The sequence below is a fragment of the Orcinus orca genome, chromosome 5 (assembly GCF_937001465.1).
Source record: "Orcinus orca chromosome 5, mOrcOrc1.1, whole genome shotgun sequence".
NCBI classification, from domain to species: Eukaryota; Metazoa; Chordata; class Mammalia; order Artiodactyla; family Delphinidae; genus Orcinus; species Orcinus orca.
Genome location: NC_064563.1, coordinates 51,252,417 through 51,268,767, shown reverse-complemented (window position 1 = coordinate 51,268,767; position 16,351 = coordinate 51,252,417). Strand labels below are relative to the sequence as shown.

The window sequence follows — 16,351 nt, the reverse complement described above, 5'->3', positions numbered from 1 at the left end:
TGTTATTTCTTTCATTTCCTGAAATAGCATCAGTTTCTTCTTTCAGTGCCTTGCCATTTTCTCTGACATTACCAAAAATTAGTTGACAATTTTAGCGATGTCCAATTGACTGGGCTTTATCTTATCAAGAAAGTTTTGATCGTTGTTTTTGGCATAATGGGGGGGGAAATGCCGCTTTTGTTGTAAACATTTGTTTTGGGAGAGTTAGAATGGTGTCACTTACCCACACTGTCTCTGTAGACACAAGGCCTTTCCACACTATCTCTGTAGACACAAGGCCTGGGGAAAGGGCATAACTTTTCCAGAAAAGCTGAAACATACACCTTATCTCGAGCTAACCTAGCAGGAGGAGAGAGCGGGTGAAGTGGTCTGCAGGAAAGCCCGCTGGTGACTTTGCTTTGCTTTCAAAGGGAGAATCCTGTCTGGTTTGTTTAGACTGATATTAGTTCCTTTGATTTGCTAGCCTACGAGAGAGACAACCAGCACCAAGACGAGGCAGAAGAAGACCCGGAGAATGGACATGAGCTTCAAGAACAAGGGCCCCACGAAGCTGACCCAGAATCCGAGGCAGATGTAAGTGTCCTCTCTTCCGGTCGTGACACTTGGGAACTCACAAGGCAGAAAGGAAACGTGAAGGTTTACCCGACACCGTGACTCTGGCTCCAGATATGTCTGTTATTTCATCAGCACAGAAGGAAGGTGGCTTACACAATTATATGATATGAGCAATGTTGTTAACTGTAAACCATGGGGGGTGTGTGTGATGAGAATGGGTTAAAGGTTGCTCTGGGAAAACATCCAAGGAGTTTCCCTCTGGGGACTTTCAGATTAGTCAAATTAAAATAGAAAAGCAAAAAAGAGGCATTGAAATATGTAGTAGTTCTGAAAGATGAAAAAGAAAAGAAAAAAAAAAAGCAAGTGTGGGAGTTGGAGAGAGAACCAGAGAAAGGAGATTAACCACTATGAAGCATGTTGAGCAGTCTGCTAGGGTGTGAATGTATGTCATGTGACTCTCTGTAATCTCCCAACAGTCCAGTGACTATTTTAATAAATACACAGATAGGATTGTGAGGTTTGAGAAATGAAAGAAAAAAATTTCCCAGACACCATGATGCTATAGAAAAGTTAGAATACTAGCAGTTAGAGATATAGTAACCAGAAATGTTCTTTTTGTTTACTCAAAAAGGACCAAGACTCCCAATTCAGTTGGGTGGTCTGTGGCCTTGGCCTTGCCTGCAAATGAGTGTGTCCTTATGCTTATGTGTAGGTGATTTTCACAGTGTAAAATCCTAGCTCTCCTGTCATCTTTTGCTAGGAAATCCACCACCATGTTAATAAAATTCAGTCTGTGCTATCCTGTGGGCCCTGCCTGTCCATATTCTTCCTTGATAAACATTGAGAAGGTCTTCCTGACAGATGCTTGAAGCCACCCTGATGGAAACAGCTTTTGCACATAACTTGCACTGAGAGTTGGCAGAACACATTTACCCACCAGCCCCTGAATTGGCATTTCTCAGAGTATGCTCCAGGGAACCCTAGCCCTGAAATATTTTCAGGAAAGAGCAAGAGCTATAGATAGAAGGAGAGTGTGAGAGAGCCAGAGGATGTGAAAGAGCAAGAGAGTGTCCATGAGAGAGCCAGAAAGCGAGTGTGCAAACGCCTGAGAGCGTCCTGAGAGCAATGGAGGGGACAGAGGAAGGGTGGGTATTCCAGTCACTGACTTTGGGAAACGCTGTGTGTTTCGATTGCTTACCTGACTGCATACTTCTTTACTCTCCTTTCATCAGTTGACTTGCTCTAGATAACACGCTGGGAAACGCTGGCCTTTCTACCATGCCTTCTCTTAATTAGAAATTATTAGCCTGCTTGTCCCTCTCTTTGTCTCATACTTTATCCATTTATTTTTAAAGTAAAAACATTTTTGTCCAGCTTTACTGAGATTTAATTGATCATCTAACTATTTTTTGAAAGTAACAACTGTGCCTATTAAACGTTTTTTACTGCTTGGTTAGAGTTGGAACTAATGTGTACATTTTCACGTACTTTTGCAAAAGACATCTTGTACTTTTTTTCTGAAGAAAATGTGTTACATTTTTCCTATATTTCCACACAGTTTATTGATAACGTACAACAAGTGATCCATATAACAAGATTGTGGAGTAATTGGAGTTTAGTGTGAAGGTTATGATTTGTCACATTCCCAAGAAAAGTGTGATTTTGCTCTTGAACAAAGTACATAGCCAGCGATGTGCAGATAATACATCAGCTGAGACTGCAGCGAGCTCTTGTACATGGTCAAGGCTCTGAGGTGAATTGAAGTAGAATTTTGTGGTCTGGAGACTAAATCTCACTCTGAGGCTTCACCGTCTCTGGGAAGCATTTGCTGCTTCAGTGAAGTGCCCTATTGATGACCCTGGTGTGATCAGGGAAGCTCTTGCAAGCATCGCCATTTCTGCCCAGCTCAGGCTCTAAGATCTGAATCTTTATGAGGGCATATGTTATTTTGAAAGGTGCTTTGGGAGCATAAGTGGGACATCCAGAAAGTTCTAAAGTTGATAATGTGAAGGGCATTCACTGAACACAATAACAGAATCACTACTTGAGAGGTGGGGTGGGGAGGGGGAGGTATTTTTCAAAATATATTGCCGGAGGCTGGGTTAGCCCAGTCCCTTTTCTCCTGTCTCTTGCCAGTGCCGCCTCTCTCAGCTTCATGGTAGTGTTCATTATAAAGAAATGTGGGGACTTCCCTGGTGGCGCAGTGGTTGAGAGGCCGCCTGCCGATGCAGGGGACACGGGTTCGTGCCCCGGTCCGGGAAGATCCCACGTGCCGCGGAGCGGCTGGGCCCGTGAGCCATGGCCGCTGAGCCTGCGCGTCCGGAGCCTGTGCTCCGAAACGGGAGAGGCCACAACAGTGAGAGGCCCGCGTACTGACAAAAGTAAAAATAAAAAAATAAATAAATGTGATCCACACTAGAACGTGATCGTCTACTTGTGAATTAGCCTCCTCTTGTCTCCTCGTGGGCCCTCTTCTTGGGTCCTTTCTGGTGTGGGCTTCCTCTCTCCTCAGCTGCTTTTCACTCACTTACATGTAACAGCTGGTTTTGCAAAGGATAACTCGTCTGTCAAAAAAATCAACATACCAGTGAAAGAAGTTACTATTTGCCTATCTAAATCTCTCATTTTAATTATTTCTCCTACTTGGTCCTTTGGCTTTCATTAACTGTTTTTCTTGTCATCTAGTTATGTTCATATTACTTGTGATAATTAGAGTTTTGAGAACTATTTTGGAATCGCTTGCAGGAAAGAAATGCTATTTGAACTTAATTCTGACGCATCAGTCTCTGACACATAAAGCAGAGGCTTTATCTTTTGACAGTGGGACGAATACTTGTGAGTCTTGGCAAGGATAGATCTGAACAATCTGGTGAAGGACAATTTCATTTTCTGCCAGTGTCTGGCCTTTCAAATGAAATTAAACTTGATCCTGGAATTTGAAGTGGTGGTTGCTTTTCATTAAAATTTTACAGAGGGCGGCTGTAGAGGACATAAACCCAGCAGACGACCCTAATAATCAAGGGGAGGATGAATTTGAGGAAGCCGGGCAAGTGAGGGAAGAAAACTTGCCAGATGAAAATGAAGAGCAGAAACAAAGTCACCAAAAGCAAGGGAATGCAGAAATGGAGGAGCATTTGGTGGTAAGCAGATGCCACGAAGGAGGGTGGTTTTAACTCGGGTATTTTAACAATGCCTGGTTTTACGCAAAAGGGTAGCCATAACCTCATGGACAGGAGGTTCACCTCTTTGGGTTTTTGGGGGGGTCATCATGTGAAATGCCCACCCTCAGAGAGAGCGGGTGATGGGCATCCTGGGCTTTGTGTTGAGAATGGTTAGTCATCGTTTCCTGGCCCCTGATGCATTGAAAGTGTAATGTTCCTGGTGGCCTGCCTGTTCTTTGTCCCAGAGGACTGGACAACCCATCTCCAGTGTTCGGTAACCTGAGCCTCCCCTTTTGTTTCAACAGATGGCAGGAAATCCAGACCAGCAGGAGGACAATGTGGATGACCAGTACCAGGAAGAGGGGGAAGAGGAGGTAGGAAGGGGGAGGGCAGGAGGCCAGACTGTTTGGGGCCTCACGCTCGCCTGCAACAAACCTCGGCCCCGCGGGCTTCTGTAGAAAGGTTTAGAGAGCCGTAGGCTGGGTAAGGAAGGGTGGTTTCAAGGGGAAACGGACCAAGGCTGTGGAGACATTTGGTTAGAAGATAGCAAAAATGTGATAAAATCCTCCTCTCTGGTTTACCCTAGAAATTTTGAATTGAGAAGACACTTGGCCTTCCAGAAATGGCGAACTTAGGTTTATGTGATCTTTGTAAGAATGTTTTCTCCCGTCTCTTTCCCTCACAAGAAAGAAAAGCAAAGCTCTGCACACTGAGGGTCTGGACTATCCCCAGAGACTTTCCCTGTAGACATGGTCACAGTGCCTGTGTCACAGGGGCACCCCCAGACACTTAAAAAATTTTATAGCCTCTCCTTTTAGCCTCTGCCCTTCTAAGAATTTAGCATCTTAATCAAGTTTAACAAAGAAGCAAAGGAGAAATATGTAAGGAGCTCTGTTGAGTAAAATGCACTTGGGTGGAATTTCTTAACATTTCATTTGAGTTTGCTTCTTATTGTAAACCTCTGGCATATCGTTGTTAATTAGGTTTATAGAGCATCTACCTTGGTGCCACAATCATGTAATTGACTGATGAACGCTGTTGGTTGTAGCTGGTTAGTCACGGCGGGCTACTGTATGGACCGCTGAAGCTCAGTTCTCGGGAATATGATACGGATGAGGCCAAGGCCCCATGTTCAGTCTCTCTCTGGACCAGCAAATGGACCAGCAGATTAAAGCCCTGGTTCAGAGGCACCTCTCAGCCAGGCCTCTTGCAGATGTGTGGCTCTGACCCTAAGGGGAACGGCAGGAGAGTTCGGACAAATGGCAGCCTGAACAAACCCCCCCAACCCCTGAGAGCCTGCTCAGAAGGCACGAGCTGCCACACTCACGGGCATGGTTCCCTTGACTAGGTCTGCCGCCTCGTTTAGATTGCATTTATCAGCTTTTCAGAGCTGATGCTGAAATTTGTGTTTATACCGGGAAAACAGAAAAGAACCTCATTCTTTGCAGTCATTGGCAACATACACCTCTAGTCATGTGCAGTCTACCTGGCTTGATCTTCATATTCTCTCTCCTTTTTCCTCATCCTGCTGTTCATCCTAATGAAGCCCCTGAGCTGTGTTATCAGAAGAGAGCGTTAGAGAACCCAGCAGCCTTGAATATTAAGACGTTTGGCAAGAGAAAGATATTCATCTGGACCTCTCTTGTAACAGGATGTCTAGACTAATATTACTTTGTTTCATTATGTCAGATGCCAGGAATCTTTGGGAGATTAAAAGAGAAGAGATTCACCTTGGCTCCTTTTTAAAAATTCAGAAGGGTAAACATAAAATTTTAATCAGTATTTACTGATTTTTTTTTTTTCACTTCTATATTCTATCAGGTAAGGTGGAGAGAGAAATCCTGGGATCCAAGAGGGATCAAAGATAGAAAGAAAACAAAGGCAGAGAGGCGGGAGGGAAGGAGGATGATGACCAGGCAGAGCCTGGTGCCCGACGCCGGGCAGCTGCTCCCCAGGCCGCTGTCCCTCCTCCCTCAGGGGGCCTGACTGACTGGAGCCCTTCCCCCTCCCTGCGCCTGACCCCTAGTTTCCTGCCCAGAGCTCCTAGCTGTGGCACCCCGTCCGCACTTCCTAACCCTCACACAGAGGCTCCAGGTCACCACGCCCTCTCATTTAGGGTGGTTGCCACGTGAGCTCTCAGCAGAAGACCAGCGTGCCTCTCTTCTTCCTGGGTACCTTTCCCCTCTGCCCGCTAAGCGCCCCTTGCTCAGGCTGTGTTATATTTTTCTGGTAGTTCCTGTGGTGATTAGTTAATGGATTTTCCCACCTCTTTCCATTGTTCTCAGCTCTTCCCTTGAGGAGGGAGAAGCACTTCCATATATCAGGCAAGGACTAGTAACAGAGACAAAGTTCTCAGCAGACTGCAGCAAAAGAAGAAAAACAAAGAGGGATGCAATACGTGAGAACACATAGCGTGTTGTTTACAAGTGCTGTGTGTGTGAGCACTGAAAACCATAAAACGCTGTGTGATTTGCATCATTCTTACCTTCCTTAAGCCTCAGAGTCTTCCACTGCCCCAGCTGACCCCTGGGATGTAAGGCCCATTGCTGCCGTCGGGTCCCCTCCCTTCCAGCCCACAGTCAGCCTGACTTCTGTCACATTTGCTCCTAGGGAGGAGCTGCATCTTGCCAGGGTTATACCTGTTCAGAGGTACAGCCCATCAGACTGATTGAACTATGAGAGTAGAGGACCCAAAACAAGTGTGCATTCTCCCTGCCTTTTCTTATCTGAGTGCAACAGTGTTATCCTTCTGAGACATAAAGACGGATGGCTATTAACACACATTCATTGTTTACTGTTTGGGATCCTTAGAGTCAAAGACATTCATATGGTGAGCCCATCCTCATGTTGCTTACTTTACAGATTTTTTATATCCTTATGAGCAAACGAGACAAACTGTGACATTGCCGAAAAGTACTATGTGTGCTTTAAAATTATTTATTTCTTCGAAGATTTTTAATCCCAGTTTCAATTTCAGTGCTTGTGATTGGTCTGTTCATATTTTCTATTTCTTCCTGATTCAGTCTTGGCAGGTTGTGCATTTCTAAGAATTTGTCCATTTCTTCCAGGTTGTCCATTTTATTGGCATAGAGTTGCTTGTAACAATCTCTCATGATCTTTTGTATTTCTGCAGTGTCAGTTGTTACTTCTCCTTTTTCATTTCTAATTCTATTGATTTGAGTCTTCTCCCTTTTTTTCTTGATGAGTCTGGCTAATGGTTTATCAATTTTGTTTATCTTCTCAAAGAACCAGCTTTTAGTTTTATTGATCTTTGCTATCATTTCCTTCATTTCTTTTTCATTTATCTCTGATCTGATCTTTATGATTTCTTTCCTTCTGCTAACTTTGGGGGTTTTTTTGTTCTTCTTTCTCTAATTGCTTTAGGTGCAAGTTTAGGTTGTTTATTCGAGATGTTTCCTGTTTCTTAAGGTAGGATTGTATTGCTATAAACTTTCATCTTAGAACTGATTTTGCTGCATCCCATAGGTTTTGGGTCGTCGTGTCTCCATTGTCATTTGTTTCTAGGTATTTTTTGATTTCCTCTTTGATTTCTTCAGTGATCACTTCGTTATTAAGTAGTGTATTGTTTAGCCTCCATGTGTTTGTATTTTTTACAGATCTTTTCCTGTAATTGATATCTAGTCTCATAACGTTGTGGTCAGAAAAGATACTTGATACAATTTCAATTTTCTTAAATTTACCAAGGCTTGATTTGTGACCCAAGATATGATCTATCCTGGAGAATGTTCCATGAACACTTGAGAAAAAATGTATATTCTGTTGTTTTTGGATGGAATGTCCTATAAATATCAGAATGTGTTACTGTCGATTTCCCCTTTTACGGCTGTTAGTATTTGCGTTATGTATTGAGGTGCTCCTATGTTGGGCGCATAAATATTTACAATTATTATATCTTCTTCTTGGATCGATCCCTTGATCATTATGTAGTGTCCTTCTTTGTCTCTTGTAATAGTCTTTATTTTAAAGTCTATTTTGTCTGATACGAGAATTGCTACTCCAGCTTTCTTTTGGTTTCCATTTGCATGGAATATCTTTTTCCATCCCCTCACTTTCAGTCTGTATGTGTCTCTAGGTCTGAAGTGGGTCTCTTGTAGACAGCATATATATGGGTCTTGTTTTTATATCCATTCAGCCAATCTGTGTCTTTTGGTGGGAGCATTTAATCCATTTACATTTAAGGTAATTATCGATATGTATGTTCCTATTCCCATTTTCTTAATTGTTTTCAGTTTGTTATTGTAGGTCTTTTCCTTCTCTTGTGTTTCTTGCCTAGAGAAGATCCTTTAGCATTTGTTGTAAAGCTGGTTTGGTGGTGCTAAACTCTCTCAGCTTTTGCATGTCTGTAAAGGTTTTAATTTCTCCATCAAATCTGAATGAGATCCTTGCTGGGTAGAGTAATCTTGGTTGCAGGTTTTTCTCCTTCATCACTTTAAATATGTCCTGCCAGTCCCTTCTGGCTTGCAGAGTTTCTGCTGAAAAACCAGCTGTTAACCTTATGGGGATTCCCTTGTGTGTTATTTGTTGTTTTTCCCTTGCTGCTTTTAATATGTTTTCTTTGTATTTAATTTTTGACAGTTGGATTAATATGTGTCTTGGCGTGTTTCTCCTTGGATTTATCCTGTATGGGACTCTCTGTGCTTCCTGGACTTGATTAACTATTTCCTTTCCCATATTAGGGAAGTTTTCAACTATAATCTCTTCAAATATTTTCTCAGTCCCTTTCTTTTTCTCTTCTTCTTCTGGAACCCCTATAACTCGAATGTTGGTGTGTTTAATGTTGTCCCAGAGGTCTCTGAGACTGTCCTCAGTTCTTCTCATTCTTTTTTCTTTATTCTGCTCTGCAGTAGTTATTTCCACTATTTTATCTTCCAGGTCACTTATCCATTCTTCTGCCTCAGTTATTCTGCTATTGATCCCTTCTAGCATATTTTAAATTTCGTTTATTGTGTTGTTCATCGTTGTTTGTTTCATCTTTAGTTCTTCTAGGTCCTTGTTAAATGTTTCTTGCATTTTCTCTATTCTATTTCCAAGATTTTGGATCATCTTTACTACCGTTATTCTGAATTCTTTTTCAGGTAGACTGCCTATTTCCTCTTCATTTGTTAGGTCTTGTGGGTTTTTATCTTGCTCCTTCATCTGCTGTGTGTTTTTCTGTCTTCTCATTTTGCTTATCTTACTGTGTTTGGGGTCTCCTTTTTGCAGGCTGCAGGTTCGTAGTTCCCGTTGTTTTTGGTGTCTGTCCCCAGTGGCTAAAGTTGGTTCAGTGGGTTGTGTAGGCTTCCTGGTGGAGGGGACTAGTGCCTGTGTTCTGGTGGATGAGGCTGGATCTTGTCTTTCTGGTGGGCAGGTCCACGTCTGGCGGTGTGTTTTGGGGTGTCTGTGGACTTATTATGATTTTAGGCAGACTCTCTGCTAATGGGTGGTGTTTTGTTCCTGTCTTGCTAGTTGTTTGGCATAGGGTGTCCAGCACTGTATCTTGCTGGTCGTTGAATGAAGCTGGGTGTTGGTGTTGAGATGGAGATCTCTGGGAGATTTTCGCCGTTTGATATTCCATGGAGCTGGGAGGTCTCTTGTGGACCAGTGTCCTGAAGTTGGCTCTCCCACCTCAGAGGTGGAGCACTGACTCCTGGCTGCAGCACCAAGAGCCTTTCATCCACACGGCTAGGTACGTGGGGAGTTTCTTGCCTTTTGGGAGGTCTGAGGTCTTCTGCCAGCATTCAGTAGGTGTTCTGTAGGAGTTGTTCCATGTGTAGATGTATTTCTGATGTATCTGTGGGGAGGAAGGTGATTTCCGTGTCTTACTCTTCCACCGTCTTCCCCCTCTCCCAAAATTATTTAAATGTTTAAAAATATAGAGAGACTAAACGACCACTTTGCAAAACCCGAGTGCTCAGTTTCTCCCGTCTAACTGAAAACAGATTGATCTGAACACTCACGCAAGAGCAGGTACAGGGTTTCCTGGCTCCCTTTAGTGGTATGTCAGCCTGTGAATCACCACATCAAGAAGCTGTCCAGATAGCAGAAACTCTCCTATTAAATATTCGCTGGTAAGCAGGGGTGTTCACCACCATAGTGGACATTGTTGGAAGGCCCTTCCATTGTCACATCCCATACACTTCTTTGGATTCCAGGATTCTTGACTACTTAAGGTGCAGCCTTCTGGTTCCTGGCTCATCCCGTAACACCTTTGATGCATCAGAGAAAGGTGCGAATACATACGGGGACTGGGTAGCTAGCCAAAGCCCATTTCAGATTCAGAAGATCTGTTTTATCTTGTTTAGTTTTCGCTATTCATTAAACTTTGCCACATCACATAGGGACCATTGCTAAAATGCCTAAAACATTAGCTTTCAGTAATGAGTAATGAGGAGCGGTGTAGGAATATATTTAACAAAATGTTTGCGTCGGCTTTAGCACGATAGTAAAGAGGGTCAAGTGTGGAAGACATAATTGGCGTGTCTACATTGTAAAAGAGTCGCATTTGGCTTCTGGTTATTAGTGTAAGCATATTTTAAAATGAGAAACTCCATATCACTTGGTCCCATTTCAGCAGTGCCTTTAAGATGGATTTGAATTACTTTTGCCCCAAACATGAAGCATATATTACTAGAATAGAAAAGGTACATTTATAAATTTGAAAAACTACAAAATTTTCTTTTGTGCAATCCCTAAATTAAAAAGTAATTTAAATCAGTGGTTCCCACCTCAGATTATATTGACAACTGGTCAACAACCTAAATTTCCTACAATAGATCCCAAGAGAAGAGAAGACAGAACTCATAAACAGGTGTTTGTCTCTCTAGCCAGAGACATTCATTGTCACTCAAGCGAATGGCTCTCAGGCTTTGCTGTGGCTAAGCATCACCTTGGAAAGTGTGTAAAAAGTACAGATTCCTGGATCAGACCTTACCCTTGGAGATTTTGATCCTATCTGTGTGGGGTGTAGGAGTTGGAGTTTTTCACAAGCCCCCCAGCTGATACTGATGTTTCAGGAGCACACTGTTTAGAGAAGCACGCCTACGACAGGTCAGGTCTGTAGCTAGACTTTGGGAAGTCTGAACCTCCTGAAACTTCCATGCAAAATTATGTATACCTATGCCCATTTACTAAAGATTTCCTAACCAAAGTGTTAAAAGGGTCCATGACTCCCCCTACCCGTCCCCCACCCCCCCCACACACGGAGAGAAAATTAAAAATCACTGCTTTTTATCTAACCCTTTCTTTGACAGATAAGACATTTGAGCTTCAGAGAGGTTACATAAGTTTTCAGAGGCCACACAACTTGTTATTGTTAGAACCATGATTAGACCCTACCCAGGTCTGCTTTTAAAAGCTACCATGATTAAATATACTAAGCACAGTAACTAAAGAGCTGATATGGGCAAGTTTTTCTTTATAGAAGTTAGTCAATACAGAAGGAATGATGGAATTAGAAAGTCACCCGTTTTGTGACTCCTAATTAAAACAGTTGATTTAAGAGCAGTCATCAGTGGATATTACCAGATAGAGGGAGGTCAGGGGATTTTACCATGGAGGGATCAGGCTGTAGCTATCTGAGCTCACTGGCCAACCTTAGCTTCACTAAAAGTGGGACAAGCATTATATGCCTCCTGATGTGATGAAAATATGAAATCTACAGCATCACCTCTGAAAAGTCCTTGTTTTGCAGATTGAATCTGAATTCATTCAAGCCTTTAAGCTAACTTCCTTTTATAAGAAATGTGGAGGCTAAAAATATGAGTTAAGTGATACCTTAAAGAAGCAAATAAATCCAGAATGTGGGTCATTTTACTGGACAACAATTCAAGATAGCATTAAGGGAAAAAGAGGGGAGCGGAAATGGTGTTAGATGTGGCCTTTGTTTGGATCATGATTAGAACAAACCAACTATAAATAGACATATTTAAGACGATCAGGAAAATGTAAGTAAGGACTAGACACTAGATGATACCATGGAATTATTTATCAGACGTGATAATGGCATTATGGTTATATAAGAAAAGTCCAGTGTGTTTAGAAATACATTCCGAGATGAGTAGGGGTGAAATTACATGCTATCTAGAATTTTAAGAATAAATTCATCAGAAAATAAAGAAAAGTGATAGGTGATGCAAGTGTGGCAACACTGAGGTAACCTTTGAGCCTTGGTGATGGCTGTACGGAGTTTATTGAATTATTTTCTTTATTTGTGTGTGCCTGAAAATCTTCACAGTAAAAACAAGTGACCTTATAGTTCATACAACCTGGAGAGTTGAGGAGCGAAGGTTTTAACACAGGTCTGTCTGACCCCACGGTCTGCGTTAGGGGGCTGGCAGACTACAGGCCTGGGCCTATTTTACAAGTGAAGCCTTATTGGAACACAAGCCATGCCTTTTGGTGTACATGTTGTCTAAGGCTGCTGCTGCACTAGAGTTGGGTATTTGCTAGAGACCTTATGGCCAAGAAAGTCTGGATATTTACTCTCTGGCCCTTTGCAGCAAAAGTTTGCCAACACTGGTCCTTTTCACCATACCACAGTTTCAAGGCAGTTCCCTCCCAACCCCAACTAAAGCATGTTTAGTGTTCACTAGTATATTTTCATTATTAAGGCTGTAGAAGACACGTCTGTTCACGGAAATTGACTGGGGACACTTCAACAGTTTTCAATTAGTGAGACCTTAATATAGTCTGAAATAAGTGCTTCACTGTTTTCGTTACAATGTCCTGGGAAATGCTGTGATGAGATTCCATGACTAAGGGCAGAAGAGATGTCATTGGCCACTGATAGAAACTGCAGGTAAAACAGAGGTGTCTTCTTTATAGCTCGCTCTACCAGGACACATGAATACAAAGTATACTCTATACCTGTCCCCACAATGTATTTATTTGGTGCCAGCGTGGTGTAGGGGCTGAAAGTCCAGCCAACAATTGACTGGTTAGAAGAGGTTCGTGAAGGCTGGGCTCTGTTAGGGCATCTTTGAAGGGTCATCTTTGTAAGCTCCTAACAGGCCAGGGTCCCTCCAAAGTGAGTCTGGTGGGTTGCAGTTCATCCTGCTGAACCTGGGCTGGACACCTTGAGGCAGCCCTTAATTAGTCATTCCTTAATTATAACACCTGCATACTTTCCTCCCCTTGCCCATTTCTGGGATATTTATCACACATACACCCCGCCCCCCAAAATTAGGTAATTTTGTGTGTTATTCAAGAAGACTTACTTTTATGCCGCTCTCCTCAGAGAGATCAGGGTTCTTTCTGGTACCTGGACACTGCATTATGCTTAATTGGCAGTCAGCGATTTTTTGAAATGTATTCAAATGACTTAAACCTTTTGGCATATGTATAGTTTTCAGAATCGTTAAGTTAGAAAATATTTTACTCTCTATTTGTGTGGAATGTGATCGTTAAATAGAGATTATTTCGCAAAAATATTTGGATGCTTTCTTTGATTTGCATTTTGAAAAAAAACAATCGGAATCAATGACACATAATAGTAGTAGCATACACGAAGAAAACTACTTAAAACAGGAATGTGTTAGAACACTAAAGAGATGTAGGGATTTGAGGTAGCTTAATAACTATTATAGATAGGTAGTGGTGCCTGGTTTCTGTGCCTTTACAGAGCAGCTATATTTTGCATTGATTCATTCATTGACTCATTTCATTCAACAGTATTTATTAAGCAATTGCAGTGTGCCAAGTACGCATGTAGGCATGGAAGGCAGTTAGTTGAGTAAGACAGATGGTTCCTGTCTTTACAAGAACTTACATTCTGTCAGAGCCTTCAGACTTCCAACAGTTCTCCCATTTAATTTTATAAGGTGAATTTCTTCAGGTGTTATACTTGGAGTGTTAAACAAATCAGAAACACAAAGGTCCTAGATTCTGAATCACATTGATTTTTTTGTAGTAGGTGTATTATACATTTCTTCATGGCTAATAGACCAGTCAAATCTCTGACTTTCTTTTCAGATTTATTTTTAGTTTGATTTTGTCTCTGCTGCTTTGAATGAACTTTTGGGAAATCAAAACATGTTGTTGCAAGTGTTGAAATGATCAGGGTGTCACCTGATGTCTCTGGTTTGTTTTAGGTTCAGGAAGATTTGACTGAGGAGAAAAAAAGGGAATTGGAGCATAATGCCGAAGAGACCTATGGTGAAAATGATGAAAATGTACGCGTAGGATCTACCTATTTCTATTGCGCTTGTGTGCCTGTGCGCGCAAGTATGGGAGATACGTATGTATAGTTGGAAAGATACCAGTGGGTACATCTAAGGTGCCGTAGAGTTTAACAGGCCAACCTAGAACTAGGAAAATCTGTGACAACCTGAAGATTAGAAAAGACTTGTAGCACTCTCGCCTGTTGGAACATTTTTCTTGTTTTCTTTCTCCAAAAATGAGTAACTTCATACTGGTTTTTTGGGGCGTTTTTTTTTAGAGGGAATTATTTATACCACTAACTCTGTGCCCTCTCTCTTAGTTTTCCTTTTTTTTCTTTTTAACTTCAAGGCCGATGAGAAAAACAATGATGGAGAAGAGCAAGAAGTTCGAGATGACAACCACCCCAAAGGCCGAGAGGAGCACTACGAGGAAGAAGAGGAGGAGGAGGAGGACGGAGCTGCTGCTGCTGAGAAATCTCGGCAAAGAGCTGAAATGTAGGCGTGTCCGATTTCACAGACAGAGCTCAGCCGACGGATTCTTTTCAAGCTGCTCAAAAATAAATCTGCCTACTGAACTCTAGGGTATTTAACTATAAAAATTAAGAATTTAGACTTCTTTTTTAACTTTTGTATTAGAAATGCGCATACATTTATATGAATATATTTTGTTAACCTAGGTTAGAGCTTCTTTTTATATTCAAGCAAAACATGAACGAGAAGAAAAACAATAAAGCAGACCTTAGGCTCTGAATCTCATTTTTCATAGATTATGTGACGTTGGAGAAGACATTGCTTTTGTATATGTTTCAACTCGTTCATTCTCTGTCTTCTGTGTTCCAAGCATTCTGTTGTTTGCCTTTGATGAAATGCAGGATAGAGAATACTGAAAAATGCTGTACAGACATTAAGGAGAATGGCCAGTTTACTAATTGCTGCCTTTCCGAGGTTCTTATGCATAGTTCTGATAGAATTTTCACCAGTCTGTGTATCTCTAGCATAAGATTCATGGACAGAGTGACATACAGTTAGAAAGACGTTTTTGCTATAAAGACATTTTTTTCAGGCTTTTCAGATCAGTTAGAAAAAATGTTTGGCTTAAAATCACAGCTCTTCCTCTTGAGAGGAATTAAATTTAAATGTGAGATAGAACTAAAACTCACTTGACAGTATTCTAGACTTAGATATTTCAGGATTCAAACAAGGTATGACACATCAGCGTATTAACCTTTTTGAAGGACTGACGCCTTGTTTAATAACTAATTTAGTGTGTATGGGTGGCATTTTCCACGTGAGCACCCCTTTTTTTTCTGTAGTCACCCAGTGATAGCTTTGTTTTAGTATCGAATTCTCCACAGTAATATATATTTCCCCTGTGAGCTCTGTGCCTCTGTATGTAATCACTGATGACAAGCATGAATATGAAGACATATCAAATTGTACAACTGAATAGGGTATTTTTCAAAAACGATATGGTAAAGTACACATGGTGGTATGGTTGACCCTCATGACTTTTCTCTGTGCTGGGAATGGGTCTACTTTATGCCCATGGATAGACTTTTAATGATTATGAATTATACAAGCCCCTTAAAATAAAAATATTAAAAATCAAAAATCTCCCATGGGATGGAGACATATTGCAGTCTCCAGTATAAAGATTTTTAACTAAATAGAATTAGGTTATATCATTCTTCTGTGTGTGGTTTTATAATAGTACTTTCAAATCAATAAAAACAGATTTCAATTTCTACCATTATCGTATGAATGTAATTTTATTTTTTAATAACCACACTCATGTATGGTTTTGATTAGCCCAGTTGAGTGATTATGTATGTACGCATAGGAATGTTTTGTTCAAATGTATTTTGGGTTTTCGGTAATCATGAATCAAATCTTACCTTTATGTATAAAAACCCTTTATGTAATGTAAAATGTATAATATTGTACATAATATTCAGAATACAATTATTTTGGTAAATTAGTTTGTATTTTTAATGTCCCAATTGCAGTATTTAATTATTTGAAACTTGGTAATAGTCAATAAAGCTATAAAAAGCAAGTGATAAATCTTTGAAAGTATGTGATTTTTTATTAGTTTCTGATCCTGTAACATTATTCAGTTCTTTTTCATAAAAGAAGAAATTTTAAGGGGAACCAATGTATATTAATGAATTATAAAATGCGTTTCCCAATCTTTCTTGACTTGGATTGGCACATGAGTTCCCCCCCCCCCACTTTTCTAAAGGAAAAGCTAAGAATTTTTATTTTATTTGAGCTAGTTCTGGAGGAAGAAAAATGAGAAATGTAAGAAAGTGTCATGTGCAAACACACACACAAAAAAACTACTGAATCCTCCCTGGGAAAGCAAACGGAACAATCGCAAACCATTCTACTCTGTATGGCGCCAAGTTATAGGGCTGTTTAACCTAATGTGTGGAAGAGAATCACCCAGAACTGATCTACATTAATGAGATGAGCAGC

General features: G+C 41.1%; 1 protein-coding gene across 8 annotated transcripts in view; it reads left to right on the top strand.

Annotated features, from left to right (window-relative positions):
* GOLIM4 (golgi integral membrane protein 4) overlaps nt 1-15,937 on the top strand; it is an 80,051-nt gene extending 64,114 nt beyond the window's left edge. For all 8 annotated transcript variants that reach the window (XM_033429582.2, XM_012533308.3, XM_004270580.4 and 5 more), the window contains 5 exons: nt 464-573; nt 3,528-3,695; nt 4,022-4,090; nt 13,805-13,885; nt 14,223-15,937. In XM_033429582.2, coding sequence (XP_033285473.1) covers nt 464-573; nt 3,528-3,695; nt 4,022-4,090; nt 13,805-13,885; nt 14,223-14,372 — 578 coding nt within the window. In that variant the 3' untranslated portion in view covers nt 14,373-15,937. The remainder of the gene's footprint in view (nt 1-463; nt 574-3,527; nt 3,696-4,021; nt 4,091-13,804; nt 13,886-14,222) is intronic.
* Nucleotides 15,938-16,351: the final 414 nt, after the last annotated feature.